The sequence below is a fragment of the Geotrypetes seraphini genome, chromosome 7 (genome assembly GCF_902459505.1).
Source record: "Geotrypetes seraphini chromosome 7, aGeoSer1.1, whole genome shotgun sequence".
NCBI classification, from domain to species: Eukaryota; Metazoa; Chordata; class Amphibia; order Gymnophiona; family Dermophiidae; genus Geotrypetes; species Geotrypetes seraphini.
This window is the reverse complement of record NC_047090.1, coordinates 190,110,847-190,133,646: the sequence shown is the minus strand read 5'-3', so window position 1 is coordinate 190,133,646 and position 22,800 is coordinate 190,110,847. Positions and strand designations below refer to the sequence as shown.

The 22,800-nt window shown below is 41.7% G+C and overlaps 1 protein-coding gene across 3 annotated transcripts in view; it reads right to left on the bottom strand.

The window, feature by feature from the left end:
* NOXRED1 (NADP dependent oxidoreductase domain containing 1) overlaps positions 1 to 22,800 on the bottom strand; it is a 61,890-nt gene that overhangs the window by 25,008 nt on the left and 14,082 nt on the right. For all 3 annotated transcript variants that reach the window (XM_033951636.1, XM_033951638.1, XM_033951637.1), the window contains one exon: positions 8,957 to 9,138. In XM_033951636.1, coding sequence (XP_033807527.1) covers positions 8,957 to 9,138 — 182 coding nt within the window. The remainder of the gene's footprint in view (positions 1 to 8,956; positions 9,139 to 22,800) is intronic.

Here is a 22,800-nt window from a genome sequence, read left to right as displayed (position 1 = left end):
ATAAACTTTTAATTTAGGAAGAATTTGTGCTCAGAGACATGGAGGAAAGAGGGGAATAAAATTCCCCCCCCCAAACCTCACCACCTAATCATTGCATCTTGTAATGAGTGAGAAGCACTTACCTTGTGTTATTACTTCTTTGGCTTCGACATGCCATGTTTTGATCCTTCTTACACATTGGGTGTCAGTCTCTCAAAAAAGCTGTCATGTTAGGAATCATTAGGAAAAAACAATGAAGAATAAGTACGATGATTCTGTAGTACACCATGGTGCAACCATACCTTGAGTATTATGTGCAATTCTGGTTGAGAGACTGACAGCCAATGTGTAAGACTACTTAACAGCCTTATCATTTGGTTTCCTGAAGAAGGACCTGGTCACAAGGAGAGGCCCAGTGCAAGCTGCAGCCTTTGAGTACAGCAGGGCCGAAGACATAATGCCAAGGGTCCAGAGAAGAGCGAGTAAAATGGTTAAGGGGTTGGAGGATTTGCCGTACAGTGAGAGATTAGAGAAGCTGGGCCTCTTCTCCCTCGAAAAGAGGAGACTGAGAGGGGACATGATCGAAACATTCAAGATAATGAAGGGAATAGACTTAGTAGATAGAGACAGGTTGTTAACCCTCTCCAAGGTAGAGAGAACAAGAAGGCACTCTCTAGGGGACGTGGCCTGACGAACATGGTGGTCGGACGCATGTTGTGAGTCCTCTCCACTGTCGGCTTCTGCTTTAGCTAATCGTGCTGCTTCTTAATCTACTCAGAATCACTTTTCTGCCTTTTCAAGTGTGCTGCTCACAGATGTCGCTCTCTAAACCTGGTAAACCGGATCCTCTGTCATCTCCTTTACCGAGTGGTAAGAGACCTAAGCATGATCCGGGCTCGCCTGATAAAATGGCGCCAAAGTCGCTGGACTCTCAAGTAGAACTGCTCATATCAGAGGTTAGAGAAGTCAAGGGAATAATGCACAAACAGGTTGCAGAATCCCAATTGATTTGTACAGAAATTGAATCTCTGAACTCTCAATTTTTGGATGCCAGAAAAAGGTTAGATACGTTGGAAGACCTGGCTAAAACTCACTCTCAAGATATCACACGTGCTCTTAACCTAGAGAAATCGGTAATTCAGCTTCAAACGGACCTGGAAGATCTGGCGAACAGGAGCCGTCGGAGCAACATTCGTATTCTGGGCATTCCAGAATCTTCTGAGGGGTCGGATACGATTCTCTTTTTAACGGATCTCATTCCGTCCCTACTTGGCCTTCAGTTAACTCTCCTGCTCGAAATCGAAAGAGCACACCGCGTTCCATCTAGGCCTCTACCGAACCAGAAATCGCCGAGGCCCATTGTCGCAAAGATTCTGCGATACCAACATGCGCTGGCGATCCTCAATAAGATGAAATCTAAGAAACAACTTCTGTTTCAAGGCAGAAAAATTCTTTTTGTTCCAGATCTGGCGAAAACGACTGCTGCCAAAAGAAAAATATTTCTTCAACAACGACAAGAGCTAAAAGATATCGGCGCAAGATTTGGCCTTCTTTATCCGGCCAGGATGAAAATCACGTATAACAACAAAACTTCTACTTACTCGGATCCAGCGGAACTGCAAAAATTCATAGATTCTATCAAAATGCAGTAAGGAGACTTCATTATTTCCCATGTGACACTGTTGCAGATGAAGCAGCTTGAATTCTTTAACATGCCCACAGTTCTGGAGTAGGCCGCATTTTGCTCCGGCTGACCACTGTGGTTTTCAATCCCACCCATATCTTTCTTATTGTTATATTGATGGCACATTGCTACCCTTTTAGGAGGGGTTTTCTTTATGTGTGTCATTGTTGTTATCTTTTCATATCAGGATGTCATACCACTTTATTTACCTATGTTGTTCAATTTACATGTGAATTAACCTCATCTTTTTCTTCACAGCGTCTTTTTAAGGTATCTCTGCATTATATTTTATTTTTAGGATTTACATGCTAGACTTACATCTCTTATCATTTAATGTCAATGGAATGAATAATTGTATAAAACGTAAGAAAATTGCACATTACATTCAGCCTCTAGCTCCAGATATTTTAATGCTTCAAGAAACCCACCTTTCAGCCTCTGACAATGCCAAAACTGTATTTAAGGGTTATTCTCCGCCTTTTTTTTCTCCTGCCATCAGGAAAAAAAACGGAGTTTCCATATACATTAAAACATCCTTACCAATCCAGATTCAAAATCAACTAGCTGATAGTGAGGGTAGATGGTGTTTATTACATGTTTTGATTCAAGATAAACCTTTCACTCTACTTAATTTATATGCACCGGTCTCAGATTCTCCAGAATTTTTTAGATCAATACAAACAGCATTAATTCCATACTCTGCTTCTCCCTTAATTATAGGGGGTGATTATAATCAACCTTTGGATTTAATATTAGATAGAACTTCCAGCTGTCGTTCATTCAAATCCAAAACTTTAACTGAACTGCAATCTATGATTTCTAATTTTGCTCTTATAGACCCTTGGCGGATATTGAATCCCACTCAGAAAGACTATACTCATTACTCTGCTCCACATGATTCCTATGTCAGACTTGACTATTTTCTCACTTCCTCCATCCTTGCCTCTTGCCTCAGTAATAGTCTCATTCATGCCATTTCATTATCAGATCATGCTCCTGTTTCATTATTTTTAAAAATACTTCCGGCCTCTCCAACCCACAGCACATGGAGATTTAATAACAGCATTCTCACTGATGAGCAATTGGTAGAAAGATTGACTCAATTTAATGCTGAATTTTTTCATAACAATACTCCCAATTCTGATATCACAACCACTACCAATTGGGAAGCATATAAAGCCACACTGAGAGGAGAGATTATTAGCATGGCAGCTTGGAAAAAGAAACAGACCACCGCACGTATTAAATTTTTGGAAAATACCATTAAAGATACAGAAATCAGATATAGTAATGATCCCATGAGAAATCAGAATACTTTTACACAATTACATAACTCAAATATGAACTTAATTCTATATATTCCGGTCTTGCTCGCCAAGATATATTTATACAAAAAACGGGACATTACATTGGAGATAATAAAATAGGACGATCTTTAGCGCAATTTCTCAAAGGCAAGAAAGATAAACTCAGTATATCCTCTATTACAGACTCAAATAATAGTATAATAACGGATAACACGAAAATTAAAAGTGAGTTTGAGTCTTTCTACTCTACACTCTATACATCGGAAGTCTCCCCATCCCAGCAGGATATTATGCATATGTTAGATACTATTCAACATCCAACCCTACCACAACACCTTAAACAAGAGCTGGATCTTCCAATAACTACTCAAGAAATTCAAGATGCTATTTTTTCTCTTGCTGCACATAAGTCCCCAGGCCCTGATGGATTAACCAGTGAGTTTTACCAGAAATTTGCTATACAACTTTCTCCTCACTTACTCACTTACTTTAACCATATACATACCTTTCCTAATCAGCAAAGACATTTTACTGAAGCTACGATAATAATATTTCCAAAACCAGATCGAGATCCCACCTTGGTCAAAAACTATAGACTTATATCCTTGCTTAATGTAGATTACAAAATTCTGACAAAACTTCTTGCTAATCGTCTCAATAAAGTTATTGAGTTGTTGATTTCACCTGATCAAGTGGGATTTATCAAGCATAGAGTGATTGGGGATAACCTTAGACTATTCCATAATATAAATGGATGTGCAAAACACCTCGTGGAACCTGCAGTGGGATTGGCCATTGATGCGGAAAAAGCTTTTGATAGAGTGGAATGGCCTTTCCTACTGCAGGTTTTAAGATGGTTTAATTTTGGTGAATCCTTTATCTCTTGGATACAATCCTTGTATTAGAAACCTATCTCCAAAGTTCTTATCAACAACTCCTTAACTAAACCAATTGACTTGCATAGGGGCACCAGGCAAGGTTGTCCTCTTTCTCCTCTCTTATTTGATCTTTCACTAGAGCCCTCCCAAATTCAAGGCATTTCATCCCAGTCTAGAGAAATTAAATTAGCGGCTTATGCTGATGATATTCTCCTATTTATGCGAAATCCTCAATCATCCATTCCGGCCTTCCAGCAACTGGTTTATACTTATTCTCAATTATCAGGTTATAAAGTTAATTGGGATAAATCTGTTATATTCCCGCTTAACGATCATATCTCGGCGAGTGATGTCAGTCACTTCAACTTTGCGTGGACCTCAAAAGAAATAAAATATTTGGGCACTTATGTAGATAAAGACTATAATCGTAGCATGGAATTTAATGTAGTTAAGCTCAAATCCTTGATCACATCACAACTTGCCAAGTGGTCTCCACTTTATCTCACTTGGTGGGGCAGGATTTCTTCCATTAAAATGACTCTGGCCCCTAAAATAAACTATCAACTTGCTATGCTACCATCATTATGTAGATCCTCTTTATATAGGTGGATAGACCAAAAAATAAGTTCCTTTTTATGGCAAAACAAAAAACCTAGATTGTCTCTGAAAAAACTAAAAGCTGCCAAGCTGAATGGAGGTGTTAACCTTCCTGATTTCTATAGATATCACCTAGCCTCATTACTTCAATATGGCACCCAATGGCTTCAAGCTGCTATATATACTTCATCTCCACCTCCAACCTGGCTGGAATTAGAACACCACATATGTTCTCCCATACCTATCCAAGCTTTACCCACAATGTCCTATCCATCCACTCTCAAACATTTTCCTATTATGAAAGCTACTCAAGTTGCCCTTCGTGTTCTTGATAAACTTGCCACAAACTCTATATATGGTCACCGAAACATGTCACTCTGGAATAATATAGCTATTAAACATGCAAAAAAATCTCTCTCCTGGAAATTGTGGCAAAAACAAGGAGTGTGGACTGTGAACCAATTATATGATGGTGATAATATTATGCCATTCTCTAAATTTATAGAATGTTTTCCCATGTTGCATAACAAGCATCAACAATGGACATTGTTAACAAATATATTATCTCAATTGCAATTGTCAATAACTACATGTATGATTAACTGGTGTACTATGGTCAAAAAGAAAGGAAAAGCTATCTCATTATACTATCAACTCCTACGAGACTCCTATTTCATAGGGGCAGAAGCTATTTGGTCTAAGAATCTTAATGTTTCCTTAACACATTCTGAATGGAATACATTCTGAATGGAATACATTCTGAATGGAATACATTCTGGACTAAAACGAACAGACCTCTCCTATCAGCTAGCTTATCCCAATCCCTTTACTTCCTCATGTGGACTATCACTTGGACTCCTTCACGTATGAAAAAAGCTTCACTCACAGATAATGATTGCTGCTGGCACTGTCATTCAGCAACAGGGGATTTACAACATATGCTTTTTCAATGTGAAGCTGTTCACTCTTTCTGGGAAGCTATATGGTCCACGATTAAAGTCCTCACGAAGTGTACTGTTGATGTCTCCTATGACATTATAATTTTACGCTCCCTACATCCATGCTTTAAGAACTCTCCGTGTAAACCCAAATTGATTGACTTGCTAATCTCCGTTGGACTTCAACAAGTGCTACAACACTGGAAATCGGCCTCCAGACTCAACTATCCCTTCTGGTGGAATTCGGTTTGTCTGTTCAAACGCTTTGAGCAATTTGCTCTGGAGAAACGTTTTCCTCTACTCAATCATTCACAGCTTCTGTTGTGGACTCCCATTGACGATTTTATAGCTACACAAAAATTGTAACTTTTTTTTTTTTTTTTAAATTTTATTTCTTATATACCGCTATACCGTGAGGTTCAAAGCGGTTTACAATGAAGATAGATTAAAGATACATTAAAATAAAATAAATAAAAATGGTACTTTGGATTTCCCTAGCTGTCCTGAAGGCTCACAATCTAGCTAAAGTACCTGAGAAAACAATAAATAAAAATAAATGAAATGAAATAAAGTAAATTCCAGTCAGACAATAGGATCTGATGTTAGAAGTTCATAAAGACGATATGCCAAGGAGCGAAAGCTGGTATGCTCCTTGAGCCCTGATGTATGCAGCCAAGCCAACACACAAAATTTCAGCCATGAGGTTTCCCAGGAAGTAGTAATGAGTGCCAAAATACAGGCTAGTCATTTAGATCAGAGTCAATGCAATGCTAAAATGCAGGCATGTCATTTGGATCAGATGACCTCTGCAACAGCCAGACAACCGCCACTATCATCTCGGTGCAACAGCTGCATTAAACGGTCAACTACCACCATTCTCAGATCCGATATCTAGTATGGTATAGAACCCTGCTGGATCGGGGGAGGGGCGGAGCTGTGCTCTTAAGTCCCCGCCGCTGCTTCTGCTGCCAGCCTCTGGTTTCGGTGCGGCCCCAATGTCTCTTCGTGCTCAACCGATTAGCCCCTGCTGGATCGGGGGAGGGGCGGAGCTGTGCTCTTAAGTCCCCGCCGCTGCTTCTGCTGCCAGCCGCTGGTTTCGGTGCGGCCCCGGCGTCTCCTTGTGCTCACCTTTATCCCCTGCTGGATCGGGGAAGGGACGGAGCTGTGCTCTTAAGTCCCTGCTGCTGATTCTGTTGCCTGTCGCTGGTTTTGGTGCGGCCCCGGCGTCTCCTTGTGCTCAACCATTAGTCCCTGCTGGATCTAATGGTTGAGCACAAGGAGACTTTCTCATTGACAACATGATGTTCTTTACTTTTAGGATCTGTGTGAGTTACACTGATTGTGGTTTTGACATTTCCTGATAGTTGTACTGTTTTTTCATATTTGAAATACTTAATAAACAGATTGAACTTAAAAAAAAAAAAGAAGGCACTCTCTAAAGTTAAAAGGGGATAGATTCCGTACAAATGTAAGGAAGATTTTCTTCACCCAGAGAGTGGTAGAGAACTGGAATGCTCTTCTGGAATAAGTTATAGGGGGGGAAACACCTTCCAGGGATTCAAGACAAGGTTGGACATGTTCCTGCTGAATCGGAATGAATGCAGGTAGGGATGGTCTCGGTTAAGTGCACTGGTCTTTGACCTGGGGGCTGCCGCGTGAGCGGACTGCTGGGCACGATGGACCACTGGTCTGACCCAGCAGCAGCAATTCTTATGTTCTTATGGTACACCGGGGGCGGGAGACCTAATACACAGAGCTGTGGTTAGTTGAATCTGTGGATACGAAAGACCGACTGCACACTGCCTGTTAAATGATGTACAAATCGGGTACAGTAGGTAGTTTTCTGTCCGTGGAGGGCTCACAATCTATGTTTGTACCCGAGGCAGTGGAGAGTTAAGTGATTTGCCCAAGATCACACAATGATTTGAACTGATTCCCCCTGCTCTAACCATTAAGCTATTCCTGCATTCCTTTATGGTCCATCCAGTCTGCCCAACAAGGTGGCCAGAGTTGTTCTGTTCTCTGTGCAATACCCTTCTATGCCCTGTTTTGCTTTGATTCCATCTTCTTTCTATAAAGGAAGCCTCTGTTCTTTTCCCATTAGTATTATAATGCACAGTTAAGCTCTGGAACTTGTCAACAGAGAATATGGTAAAAATAGATAGCATAGCTGAGTTTAAAAAAAGGTATGGATGAGTTCCTGGAGGAAATGTAAGCAACCTGTCATTAAAATAGATCTGGGGAACAGCCATTGCTTCTCCCTTGGGGTACATAGCACAGTACCTTGCTACTTTTTGGGATCCTGCCAGGTACTTATGACCTGAACTGGCCCCTGCAGGAAACAGGGTGCTCGGCGAAAGGCATTTGTGCTGACCCAATATGGTAATCTCTGTAATACTGGAAGATGTAATAGGTCAATTTGACAAATTGAACAGTAGCAAATCACCTGGACCAGATTGTATACATCCCAGAGTGCTAACAGAATTGAAGAATGAACTTTCAGAGCTATTGTTAGTAATTTTTCTTTAAAATCCAGAATAGTACCAGAAGACTGAAAGGTTGCTAACATGATGTTGAGTTTTAAAAAATGTTCCATGGGTGATCCGAAAGTTATAGACTAGTGAATCTGACATCAGTGCCAGGCAAAATGGTATTGACTATTATAAAGAACAAAATGATAGAACATATACGTAAGCATAGATTAATGAAAGAAGAACATATATGTAAGCAAAGATTAGTGAGAGAAAGCCAACATGCGTTTAGTCAAGGGAAATATTGCCTCACCAATCTACTGCATTTCTTTGAAGGGGTGAATGAACATTTGGATAAAGGTGAACTGGTTGATACTGTGTATTTGGATTCACAAAAGGCATTTGACAAGGTATATAAATTTTAAAATCCTGTAAAACTCCCTGGGTACCTGGGATCCTTTCCAACCTCCCTTCATTCCTTTTTGCCAGTGGTAAACCTATAGGTACGGGCAAAGTGCACTTAAGCTATTCTGTAACTGAATGGGAGCGTTCATGCTTGACCTATGACCACTATGGACCCTTACCACAGATGGTGAATGGGCAATGGGGCTTTTTACACAGGTAAATGTCCACTTTTACCTATGAAAAAGGCCATTTTCAGAAGGCATGTGGTCAGTCATTTATAAAGATAAACTGGCAGTCTGAAAACTGTCCCCCCTCCCAACAGATACATTCTTACCCACGTAAGGAGCAGGCCTTCCGGGGGTGTTTTGAGGTTGGGGGAAAGAAATATCATGCAGACAGCATTTTCTAATCTACATATTATTGTGGATGGAAAATCAGACACAAATCTCTGCAGGTACCGTTTCTCAGAGGCAATTTACAAAGGGAAAGAATCCCCTTTGAAAACTGGCACCAAGTCCCATCAGGTACTTTTTCTTCCCGAGTGTTTTAGTTATAATACAGTTTATTAAAAATTTGATATACCACTATTTAAGATACCGTTATAGAAGTTTATAATAGTCATTTTCTTTAGACAACACAAGGAAATAAAGACTGTTTTGTGGTGCGATTTCAAGCTTTTGACTCATAATAGGCTTACGCAGTGTTTCTGGCCTTCTAGTGGATATTTGAATGTGTTCTGCCAAGAGGCCACTCAGCTCCAGCAGTGCCTTAGCCAGCTGCTTTCCAGTGTGGCCACCTCCAATAATACCGACCTTCAGCCTTTCTCTCTTGGAATCCAGGTTCAGTGGGAGAGGAATGTTCTCGGGCTCTTCTATCTGACTAGTAGAAAACATGTATTATTCATGTTATTCTTTTCTTAACATACAATGACCTAAGAAATATGTAATTCTAAAACCTAATGCTTTAAAGTATTACACGGACTTGCCCCCAAATACATTACTGACCTTTTCTCCTTCTCAACCAACAGACACAAGAGAAGTTCACATTCCAACTTCGTTTCCCCCCCAGTGAGAGGTTGCAAACTGAAAAAACACCATGAATTCCTTCTCTCACACCAAGCAGCATCAAGGGGTAAAGACCTAGAACAATTACTTTCGCCCTCTACTTATGAGGAATTTAGGAAACGTCTAAAAACACACCTGTTCCTAAAACATCTTGACAACTGATCCACTTATCTCTTTCCTCTCAATAGCGACCTACTGTCCTTTTGATCACTTTTCTCCTCAACAATGAATTTCCTGTCTAATTACTTCTCTTTCCTCTTCCCCTCTTGAAGTCAGTCAATTTGTACCTTTGCTTAATCTTTTGTAAACCGCATAGAACTTCACGGTATTGCGGTATATAAGCTGTTATTATTATTATTATTATTAATAAGGGTCAAACCTAGAAAAATAGAAAATTACAGCAGATAAAGACCATATATGGGCCTATCCAGTCTGCCCATCTCTACTAATTACTAATCTCGTCTCTAAGGGAGAGGAAGAGATAGATCTTCTGTGCTTATCCCATGCTTTCTTGAATTCAGAACAACACCCATCTCCACCATCTCTATCAGGAGGCCATTCCACTCATTCACCACCATTTCAAATAAATATTTCATTAGATTATTTCTGAGTATTTCCCCTTTCACTTCTATCCTATGACCCTTCCTCCTGAGCTTCCTTTCAATAAAGAAAGACTCACATCCAGTGCATTTATACCTTGGAGACATTTAAATCTCTCTGACATATCTCCTATTCTGCCTTACTTCTGAAATGAAGAAATTATGCCTTACCTGATAATTTCATTTTCTTTAGTCCCAACAGATCAGTCCATAACTTGTAGGTTACGTCTGTTGACCAATGTATGGAAATGCAGCAAAAAAGTAGATCTTGTGATCTGGCCCTTAAGGGTATTATGTAGCCACAGAAAGCAAAGATACTTACCTGTAGCAGATGTTCTCCAAGGAAGTATCTTTGCTTTCTCTGAGGACAAGCAGACACTGGCATCACAACAAGACATAGATCCAGTGTAGCAAGAAACCTTGTTGCATCCCAGGCTTTATCCTGACTATCTCAAGATGACATTGAATGCTTGGGTGTTTGGAATGCCATTGGTAGATGACTACATCAAACTGGACATATTTAGCAATATTAGCAAAGTATGTTAAATTTCTGTTATTTTCTACAATTAAGTACAGATATTGAAGGTTCATTTAATAAAATACTGCTTTGCATAAAATGTATTTTTATCATTATTTGATGACAGGAGAATGTTTAGGTGTTCTTTTGTGGTTGTAACTCTGCATTACTGGGGTTCTAAGGGATCGGACCCCCCCTTGTTATAAGAAGCATATTGGAGACTCTAGTGCATTTCTGCACTGATTTATTGTTCTTTTTCAATAAAACAGACTTGATATAAAATGGGTTTTTTGAATCAATGTATCATTGCTAAATAAAAACATAAAAGTTATAGCTGTAATACCAAGGAATTTGCTCCATTAAGCAAAAATAATAGCAAATTTTAAGAAAACAGAGTTTTATGTAATCAGTGGCTTTCAGGGATACCAGGATGGGCTTTAACAAATTTTTTAAAAAATTTTTTACTGATCAAGCACAATCAAATTCATGGGCTAAACGTCAATTCAGGCAGTTTTTCTGGACAACCCTACATCAATCGAAGAAGATCCCCATTGGTTGGAAGATGTGAACAGACAGCTCCTCAGTGCCCTTCCCTAGTAGCCATACTTTAAGCAATGCTTCCAGACTGACCTTCTTACTTTTTATCCTAAAATGTGACATGAACTTGGTTTTCAATTGCCTATTTATCACTAAACTAACTTTCTGTTTTGTTATTCAAATAACAATAAAACTTATCAATAACAGCAGCTTCAAAGAATGGAAGATGAGGTTCTTACTAGAGAATGGTGGCTGTTGACTGTGGCTAGTTGCAGGTAACCCGCCGAAATGGTGGGGAAAAAAGTGGTTGCCGTGGGTTCGGGTCAAGGCCATTCACCGCGCCGTGGCCTTGTCTCCGCACTTAAGGGAGGGAATGCGTGTGGTCACCGATTGTGCGGTCCAGCAGCCCCATCCCTCCTTCCTAACAATCGCGGCAGTCCATCTGGGCATCTCCCTTCCCCTTACCTTCATGGTGATTTTTAATTTTCTTTCTACAAGCAGCTGGAACCTTGAAGTTAATGGCCTGCCTAGATGCCCTAGGGTTGCAAGGTAACGTTCTCTCATATTTCAAAGGGTTCTTTGGATCGAGACTATCAAGTTAAGTCTAACAATCAGCTTTCCGTAGCTTGGAAAAACCCTTGCGGGGTCCCTCACTCTCCCCCACATTATTTAATGTGTACCTATCTTCTCTGGGGTTTCATTTGAACAAACTGGGCTGTAGACTGTTTAGTTATGCTGATGACATTACGATCATCATTCCTTATAATACAGCTATATCTCATATTACCCAAATAATTGAGTCTCTACTGAAACTGATGGAATCATGGATGCAAGAATTTAAATTCATAAGACAAAATCATAAGACCAAATTCTTTGTTACGTCTCCACCTAGAATTTTACATGAACCGTCAATTACTATAGACTCAACACTCTATAAGATCAATCCAACGATTAAAATATTGGGAGTTGTTATGGGTCCACACTTGACCATGAAAAGGCAAGTAGATGCTGTGGTGCAGAAGGGTTATTACACATTGTGGAAGCTGCATAAAATAAAATCATATTTTGAGTTTCCGGCCTTTAAACTTTTAGTTCAGTTGTTACTTCTAAGTCTTCTCGACTATTGTAACAGTGTCTATTTGACATATACCAAGAAAGAGATGGCTAGGCTTAGACTGATTCAAAATACAGGGGTCAAATTAATTTATGGTCTAAAGAAATATGATCATGTGACTCCTTTCTATTGTGAGTTGCATTGGCTTCCAGTGGAGGCGCGTGTTTTGTTTAAGCTGGGTTGTCTTTGCTCCAAACTATATGACCGATAGATTTCTCATAGCATTTCATAAACATAGGAGAGAATCACATGCATTGTTTAATTTTCCATCTGCTCAAGATTGTAAGAGCAAGAAATCCTTGGAATGTACACTAGCATTTCAGGCTGCTTTCTATGACAGGGAATTTAGGCCACTGTTGCGTAGTGCTTGCCCTTACAAGCACTTTAGACCTCAATTGAAAACTCATCTTTTTTCAAAATATTTAGCAAACTAATTTAAATCATCCTTATGTTATGTTATTTTTAATCTTTTGTTCACCGCATTGAACTTACGGTTATGCGGTTTATAAGTACGATGTTATCAAGTTTAAAGTTTAATAGTTTTTTGATTAATCGCTTAATCGTATTTCTAAGCGATGAACATGTTAAAATTACAATATTTGGGAGACAATACAATACATAACTATATATAACGTCCTAGGGGACTAATGGACTAACTTAAACTCATAAACACCAAGGAAAGAAGGGAGGTGAAATACAAAATCATTAAAGAAAAGCAGGACAATCAAGGAAAAATACAAAAAGGGAAGCAAATAAAAGCCATAGTATAATACAATAAAAAATATAATTCAACCTGCGAACTGCTTAGTTAATTATCAAAGGCATCTCTAAAGAGAAAAGTTTTTAAATTACTTTTGAATTTCTCCAGATTGAGCTCTTCCCTTAAGTAAATGGGAAGGGAGTTCCAAGTTTGAGATGCGGTAACAGAAAAGATAAATTGCCGTCTTGAATTAATAACCTTAAGAGATGAAATCGTCAATAAATTCTGTTCATTGGATCTCAGTATTCTATTTGGAGAATAAGGAATTAATAGTTTATAAATGAATGCTGGAGTTTTATAAAAGAGGGATTTGAAAGTGAGTATACATAATTTGTATATTATCCGATAAGTAACAGGAAGCCAGTGCGCATTCTTAAGAAGGGGAGTTACATGATCAAACTTCCTAGTTTTTGTTATAAGTTTAATGGAAGCATTTTGAATGATTTGTAGACGTTTTATTTCGTTCAGAAAAATTCCCTTAAAAAGAGCGTTATAATAATCAATTTTAGAGATCACCAAAGAGTGAATAAGAATATTAAGGGATTTAGAACATAGAAATTGTGAAAGTGAACGAATTTTACGTAGCCTATGGTCAAATATATTTTTATTGAGCAAGCAAGGAAACATCAAGGTAACACAACAATACAAACCAGCTCAATATGCAGAAGAGCCCCCCAATAAACCGCCCCCCCCAACACCCAACCAACCCCCCCCCCCCAATACCCACCCCCGGGTCCTCCTTCCAACCACAAAGTAACCAAGAATCAGAATAGCAAAGTATACAAAAAGAAAAAGGCACAAAAAGGTAAGTACAAATACATGCTTCAATTAAGTATCCGGCTACGAGCCAGAGGGGTCAATGTAGTCCAAAAAGGCTCCCAAGTGGTCTGGAAAATACGACCCCGGCGAGAAGACAAATCAGTCACATCCCGGCGCTCCCACATCAAGAGAGCAATCATAAGGCTCCTCCAAAGGGAATAGTCCGGAGCCTCTGCTACAAGCCAGTTCAGCAGGATGCATTTCAAAGCAATCAGAATAGACCACTTGAGGAAAGCTGCAACTCCTTTAGGACGTGGAAAATAGTGAGGAATGGCCCCAAATAAAACCAGAGGGGAACTGCGAATAGTGACATGCCAAAGAGTTTCCACAAAAGCAAATATAGCAGTCCAAAAAAGCTGCACCTGAGGACACGTCCAAAACATATGTCCCAAGCTGGCTTCCGGAGCCTGACAACGAAGGCAGGCTGCGTGAGGACGAAAGTGAGCCAAATGAGCCCTTTTGGGAGAAATATACAAACGAAAAATCAGTTTAAAATGTTGCTCCCAAAAGGTAGTGTATTTACGAAAAGCAGGCAGTCTACGGACAGCCTGAAGGAGTATATCAGAAGGCAAATCAACAGCAAGATCACCTGACCAAGCATCTCGCAACCGAGAGTGATCAAACAAAGGGCATTCATCCTTCAAGTGGCGGTGATGAAACTTGAGAGGGACTGGTTGTTGAGAACCAAGGGTAAAAGCCGTAGACAAAGTCTCATGACAAGAGGCCTGCAGGGAGCTAGAAGGTAAGGAAGAGATGTAATGATGGATTTGCATGTAAGCAAAGTAGTCAGTAGGAGGGAGACCAAATTCTGTTTTCAACTGAGTAAAAGATTTAGGGATGCCTGTATCAGTAACCAATTGAAAGAGAAAGTGGATGCCCTTTGTTTCCCACCGAGCAAAACTCGGCCCATCAATCCCAGGCAAGAAAGAGCCATTAAAACGAATAGGCAGGAAGGGAGAGACAGAAGGAGAAAGAGAATGAAATTTGCAGACCCAACGCCAAACCTTCCGCAAGGGTCTATGTAAAGCTTTCATGGAGAGAGACTCAGGTTCAAGAGAAGGGAGAGAATGAATATAGGCACTAAAATGGGTAGATCGAAAACAGGAAAGTTCCAGAGAAGAGTTAGTAAACGCCGAAGTACCCCTAAAGAGATCATTAATGTGCCTCATTCCACAACCAACAGTCAAATATCGGAGATTCAATAATCCCAAGCCACCTCTGTACCAGGGAGTCGCCGCCCGCTTATAAGGCAAACGAGGTCGCTTACCAGCCCATAAAAACTTTTGGACCAGACGCTCCAATCGGAGCTCGTCACGATACGTCAAATAAAGGGGAAGGACCTGAAAAACATAAAGCCAACAGGGGACCAAAAGCATATTGTACAAGTGCACGCGACCCAATAGTGAGAAAGGAAGAGTCTCCCAAAGGTGCAACTTATTTTGTAAAGTCTGAAACAACGGTGTTACATTTAACCGGTACAAACTAGATAAGTCCATCGGAATGTGAACCCCCAAGTACCGCAAAGTCGAATCAGCCCAACGAAGAGGGAAAACACCCCTCCATGAAGTTCTTAAATCTGGTGGAAAAGGTAAAGCCAAAGATTTATCAAAATTAAGAGACAGCCCCGAATAAAAACCAAATTCAGAGATGAGATCCAAAGCTGCAGGGAGAGAAACTTCAGGACGGGTAAGAATCAGGAACATGTCATCCGCATACGCCAGAGTCTTAAGTTGAAAGTCACCAACAGAAAGACCCCTGACCTCTTCGAACCCCCGAAGTGTGCATAATAAAGGTTCCAAAGAAAGCAAGAATAGAAGAGGGGAAAGAGGGCAACCCTGTCGGGTACCTCGAAGAATGGGAAAAGAGTCGGAGCGAGTCCCATTAACAAGCAAGGAAGCCATGGGATTAGAATAGAGGGAACGCACAGCATCTAGAAAGAACCCTCCAAGCCCCACATACTCCAAGGTACGAAATAAGAAGGACCAGTGAATGCTATCAAACGCCTTAGAAGCATCTAAGCTGACAAACAAAGTCGGAATGCGGCGAGATTGACACTGAGCAAGAGCAAGGAGTACCTTGCGGACATTGTGTACAGACTGACGGCCCCGAACAAAGCCTACCTGATCCTCGTGTATAAGCCGAGGTAAATAAGGAGCAAGACGATCAGCCAGCATACGAGCAAAAAGTTTGAGGTCCACATTAATTAATGAAATAGGGCGATAAGATTCCGGCAAATCAGCAGCCTTGCCGGGCTTCAGAAGTAAAGTGATTAGGGCCTCGTTCGCAAAACGGGGAAAAGAACCACGCTCAGTAGCAGCATCAAAATACGCCAATAAGGGTCCATAAAGAGTAGGAGAGAGGAGCCGGTAAAATTCACCTGAAAACCCATCCGGGCCCGGAGCCCGGTCAGAGTGGAGCGATTTAATAGCAGACTCCAATTCAACCGCCCTAAACGGACTATTGAGAGAGGAAATCGCAGCCTCGGACAAACGAGGCAACCCGGAAGAGTGAAGATAGTCCGATATCATTTCCAAAGAAGCATCATCCGGAGCTTCATAAAGTCGACGAAAGAAATCAAATAAGACCCCGGAGATTTCAGAAGTCTGAGACACTACCCCACCACCACAGGTCCGCAATGAGAAGATCGGCTTCTTACCAGTCGTAGCATTAACCAAACGAGCCATAAGTCGGCCAGGTTTGTTCCCATAACGAATAAAACGATGGCGATAGAAGGCTTTGCATTTTTGGGAGCGAGAATGAAGAAGTGAGTTCAAGGCCACCTGCGTAGACAGATAACAGTCTCGAGTCTCCGGTGAAGGGTGAAGAGAAAAGGACCGCTTCGCCAAACGCAAGGCCCGTTCTAGAGTAACTATCCCTTGGTTAATACGCTTGTTACGAGCACACAGAAATGAAATGATGTGACCCCGAATCACCGTCTTCCCAGCCTCCCAAAACAAGATAGGGTCCTCTATATGGGAAGCATTATTGGTAGAATAGTCATCCCATTGGGTCTGCAAAATTTTACGTAGCCTATAAAAGGTTGTTGTTTTTTTTTCATAGTATATTTTATTGCATTTTCAACATAATGTACAAACAGTCAGAATACAAGGTGTACATGGGAAAGAATGAGTACCAATACTCTTCACAACTTCACCTGTCATCTGAAACCCCCCCCCACCCCCCACCTCCCTTCCCACAACCTGAACCAAACCATAAGAAAAACTCAAAAACCATTCCAGTGTATTCCCCACAATAAACTCAGATGTTCAATAATTTGCTGCGAGCTCTATGTGTTAAGGTGTCACAAAAGCGTGTCCAGCGCGTGCAAAATAATTTGCCCTGCATAGAGTCCAATGAAGTAAAGCAAAGTCTCTCCATAGAGGCTTGATGAATCATCAATGTTCTCCATTGAGACAGGGTCGGAGGCGCCGCAGAGATCCAGTAGAGCAATATTGCCTTCTTCCCCAATAACACCGCTCTAGACAGGAAACTACGAAATCCCTTCGGTGCAGACAAAGGAAGTTGATTCAATGTAAACAACATCACCGGAGTCCATGTAAATTTGTAATTCCATATGGCTTGAATATGAGCACAAAGCTGTTGCCAAAAGGTAAAAATCCTAGGACATGTCCAGAACTGATGTCCCAATGTAGATGGAGAGTGAGAACATTTAAGGCAGTTGTCAGACGTACACATTTTTGCACGAAACTGGTAGGAGGTAGATCTGTAGAGCCGATGTAGGAATTTGTAATCCATTTCAAACAGTGTCATGCTATGTGTCACCCGAGCCGCCCGAAGGGTGCCCCTACGTATCATGCAGGAAGTCACCTCGCAGGAGAGTTCCTGTGTCCATTTAAAAGCAATGGTATCATAAGGGGGCTCGCCCAATTGTTCCTGAAGGTGACGATGATGAAATCGTAATGGAATCTGTACTTGAGCCGTTAAACTCAACGCTTCCGAAAGGGACTCCATACTATGGTCGGTGATAGCCTCACGTGGCAACGAAGTCACATAGGAGGATAGTTGAAGGTAAGAAAGCCAATCAGCGGATCGCCAACCATTATCACGCTGCAATTCCTCAAACGTCTTCAGGGCACCTGAAGAATGGACCAGTTGAAACACATATTGATTAGGTTGGGAGTTCCATACCGTGGAGGACACCGGGTTCAATCCCGCCGTAAAGGCACCATTGCCACGCAGAGGCAAGTAAGGAGTCACCTTGAAAGAAATATGTAGTTGCTGGCATAGTATTTTCCATAGGCGTCGTAGAGGCATTAAAAACAAGTCTCTTGCAGAATTAGATTTCCGTGGCAAATGAGATACATGAAGTAGATAACTAAAATGATATGGGGAACAAAGTAATAGTTCCTGTGAGGTTGCCGAAAAATAGCTTGTACCCCTAAACCAGTCATTCAGGTGTCTCATCTGACACGCCCATGACAGCAGGCGGAGACTACGGAGACCAAAACCACCACGATCTCTTGGACGTGCCAATCCAGATAATGTAATTCGTGCTCTCTTCCCATTCCACAGAAAGCGTTGTAAGCTTCTCCCAAGTTGTTTTTCATGCCGAGCAGTCAATAAAACAGGGATCATTTGAAATACATAGAGCCATTGAGGCACCAGCACCATATTATACAATGCTATTTTACCCGATAAAGAGAGTGGATAAACCCTCCAGTTCTCAAGTTTTTGAACCGTGGTAGTAACCAGAGGGTTTATGTTAAGTGTATACAATTCTGCAGGATCAGGTGAGATAAGAATGCCCAAATATGTAAGGTGATCCGACGCCCAAACAAGGGGAAATGTACCCTGCCATTGCATCCGCACCTCCAAGGTCAAAGGCAGTACCATGGATTTTGATTTGTTTAACATCATTCCCGAGTACATACTGAATTCATCCAACAACTCTAGGGCCCTAGGGAGAGAAGTCTCAGGAGATCCCAATGTTAGTAAGAGGTCATCAGCATAAGCTAGGACTCGTAGATGGGAATCCCCTTCCGGTAGACCTATTAATATGTCATCCTGCATTATAGTACGCAGGAAGGGGTCTAAATACAATAAGAAAAGGAGTGGGGATAGCGGGCTACCCTGTCTCGTCCCACGTGCTATTGGGAATATTGGGGAACGTGTACCATTAACCAATACACAAGCCGTGGGATCCTTATATAACAAATGAATCATATCTAAGAACCACCCGTCAAAGCCCATGTATGTTAACACATTAAAAAGGTACTCCCAATCAACCTGATCAAAGGCCTTGGCTGCATCCAATCCCACCAATATACCCGGAGCAGCAGAGTCTTTGGAGCACTGTATTGCTGTGAGTAATCTGCGAACATTAAGAACTGAGTGACGATGTTGTACGAAACCAACTTGTTCCGGAACTATCAGTCTAGACAACAATGGGGCCAGTCTATTAGCTAATATTTTGTCTAATATCTTGATATCCACATTGATTAAAGATATTGGTCTGTATGATTCAACATCCGTCTCGGGTTTGCCAGGCTTAGGTATTAAAGTTATGAAGGCTTGATTGGACCCCTGTGGGAAAGAGCCACCTTCCAAAGCAGTGTTATAGTATGCCTCCAGAGGTCCACAAAGAGAGGGAAAGAGAAGTTTATAGAACTCTGGGGAAAAACCATCAGGACCCGGTGACGTGCCCCCCTTAAGCTGTTTCACCGCTCTCTGTAACTCCTTACCCTGAATGGGACGATTCAGTTGTAAACGTTCTGGAGATGTCAATCTGGGCACCCCTGCATCCATCAAATAGTCCTCCACGGCTGGCCCCCCCCGACCTTCTCCAGAGGCATAAAAATCTTTGTAGTGCTGGAAAAAACTATCCACAATATCGGGTGTGGTAGTAAGTTCCCTACCCGAACTAAGTAGAATACGTGAAATGTGACGATTTGGACAACTGGGTTTGGTCAGAGTTGATAACAAACGCCCTGCTCTATTCCCGAATCTGTAAAATTTAAACCTGCAATAATGAAAATAATGTTGAGTGCGTTCATGTAATAAAGTATTTAAAGCATGCTGTGACGCCGCCAAAGCCTCCTGTGACCGCTGAGACGGATAAGCTATATGAGCCCTCTTTAGACGTTTGTATTCACTCTCCAAATGTAGGATTCCCTGAGAGAGTCGTTTCCTGTGTGCACTAACGTAAGAAATAATATCCCCCCTAAGCACGGATTTAGCCGCCTCCCAAAATAATAACGGTTGTTCCTGATGTTGAGAATTAAAGGCCAGGTAGTCGTCCCATTTCCGTGTAAGATATTTCTGAAAATGTATATTTTTGAATAAATAGGACGGAAACCGCCAAGTTCCCCCAGGCACTGAGTCAACCCCAGTCAATATGTCAAGCCAAATAGGACAGTGGTCAGACACAGAAAGAGGACCCACCTCCGAAGCCTGTATTTTTGGTAAATAACCAGACGATGTCAATATGTAATCTATGCGAGAGAATGTGTGGTGTGCGCGAGATTGATGTGTATAATCCCGGTCTGTTGGGTGCAACGTACGCCAAGGGTCAATAAGATCTAAAGTATCACATAAATAGGGTATACCCTTAGTAGGTCCAATGGATTGAGATGGACCCGGACCCGTTCTATCAACGCTAGGGTCTAGTACCTGATTAAAATCACCCAAAAGTATCAAAGGGTTATTAGGGTCCCGAATACCGAGCCCCGCCACTGTGGTAAAAAATGTGTGATCATATTGATTGGGAGCATAAATCATGAGCAAGTTAAATGCAGAACCTGACATGGTAACCTTACATAGTAGTATCCTCCCCACAGTATCCTGGTAAATTTGTTCTACTTTCCCCGGAAATCCCCTTCTAACTAACAGAACCACACCCGCCTTCCCAATAGAGGAGGAGGAATAATTAACCTGTCCCACCCAACTGCGCAGGAGTTTAGCGTGTTCAGCATCCGAAAGTCTGGTCTCCTGAAGGCAGGCCAAATCAGCTTTGTGATGCCGGAGACGCTGCAGAATTTTACTGCGCTTTACAGGAGAGGTAATCCCACAAACATTCCAGGATATAATGCGAAAAGATTTAGAACTCACGTGAAAACATTCAGATTATGCATTGCACAATTCCTTCTACCCATTCCCCCCGGCTCCCAGCCACACCGGAGACAATTAGTCTGTAAACTAGGTAGTAATGTCCAACAGAAGGATGTATTTGTAACACTCTTAGAGAATACACTGGAAGGAAAAACATAAAAGAATATAGATGATCCCAATTTCACCTCTGCAAATCCCCCAATCCCTCCGTCCCTATCTAACCCACCCCCCTCCCCTTTGTCTTCCCTCACCCCCCCCCAATCCCCAACCGTCTAGAAACTGCACTGACCTAAAACCCTCCAGGTTCCAGGAAAGCAGATCACATCTAAGAGGCTATCAGAACCCTGCCTTCTATATTCTTGGTAAAATAAATGCACTTCATAACCGTCAACGCATAACATAAAGGAGTGACCCCCAATACCAGTTGTACAGCAACAGCTAGTCATGTTAGTCAAGTGGCTCCCGAAGGGAAGTCAGAACAGTTAATAAACTCTCCCGCCAAATCTGCAGAATCAAATACATGCCACTTTCCATTATGAAATATTTTGAGGACTGCTGGATAAAGAAACATAAACCTCCGTTTTTGTTCCACAAGTTTAGAGCAGAGAGGATGGAAGATCTTGCGCTTTTCGGTCAGTGCTGCAGAGTAATCCTGACCTATACGTACTGGTAAAGTTTCATATGTCAAAGGCTCTTTTTTGGAGCGAAATGCCCGCAGCAGCTCTACTTTATGCCTGTAATTGTGAAGTTTACCAATTACAACTCTGGGTCTCTGATCTTTTCCTGGACGAGGCCCCACTCTGTGTACACGCTCAAAACGAGCTGGGCCCAGGGAGGACGGCATAGGAAGCTCGCTTGCCAGCCATGATTCCACCACCGACAAAAGCACCGCATCTGCTATGGTCTCCGGTAAACCTATGAAACGCAGGTTCCCCCGACGAGACCTGTTTTCCAAATCTTCAATTTTGTCATGGCACACTCGAAGCTGTGTGGTCAGGGTGGACACCGCAGCGTCCCTCGCCGTTGCCCCGTCCTCCACTGCTGAAACCCGCCCCTCCAGCTCTGTCACGCGCTTGGCATTGTCCTCCATCAAAGATTCCAGTTTGGTAAGCTTAGTGGAGATTGATTCCATTTGTGGCCCCAAAGCTTGTAATATGACCTGCTGCAACTCCGCTATCATATCGGGCGTGAACGCCGCCACCGGAGCGTCCCCTCGAGGTGCGGCCGCCATTTTTTCTTCGCTGGGCCGCACCTTCTCCCGGTCTTTCTTCGTCGATTTCGAAGCCATAGGAGACGCCGAATGAGTAAGAAACTTGTCCATACAAGGAGCGCTCCGTCCGTTGTCAAGGGGGGTCAGTATCGTTCGTGCCGACGGTCAAAATTTAGGCGGTATGAAGTGCAGGGCTCCGGAGCCGAACGGAAACACAGCCGTTCAGCTCACAGCATCACGTGACCTTGATAAAAGGTTGTTTTAATAATGTTACTAATGTGATCATGGAAATTCAGTTTGTGATCAAAAATCACCCCTAAAATTTTTATATTGTTAACTGATTGCAGAGGGATATTTTTTATAGCAATAGGAGAGACAAGAGTAGAACTATCTTTCCATGGAAAAAGCATCACATTAGTTTTGTTAATGTTTCTCATTGATCGCTATGATGTCAATAGGTTTATTAGTATCCAATGGATGTAAAAGCTGGATATCATCAGCATAGGCAAATACATGGAAACCTACAGATTGGCACAAGGTCATCAGTGGGGCAAGAAATATATTAAATAACAAAGGGGAAAGAATAGACCCTTGAGGAACACCATATGTGGTCTGTGAGGATTTAGACATTGAGTCATTAAAAAAAAAACAGTAGCGGTACGATCTGTAAAATATGAAACAAACCATGAAAAAACTTGGTCTGTAATACCAATAGATTGAAGTCTATTAAGTAGAAGTTGGTGGTCGATCGTGTCAAAGGCTGCAGAAAGATCAATAGAGATTAACAGAACCGATTGATGGTGATCTAGAAAATATTGTTATGTTATGTTATGTGGCTGCCAGAAAGTTCTCC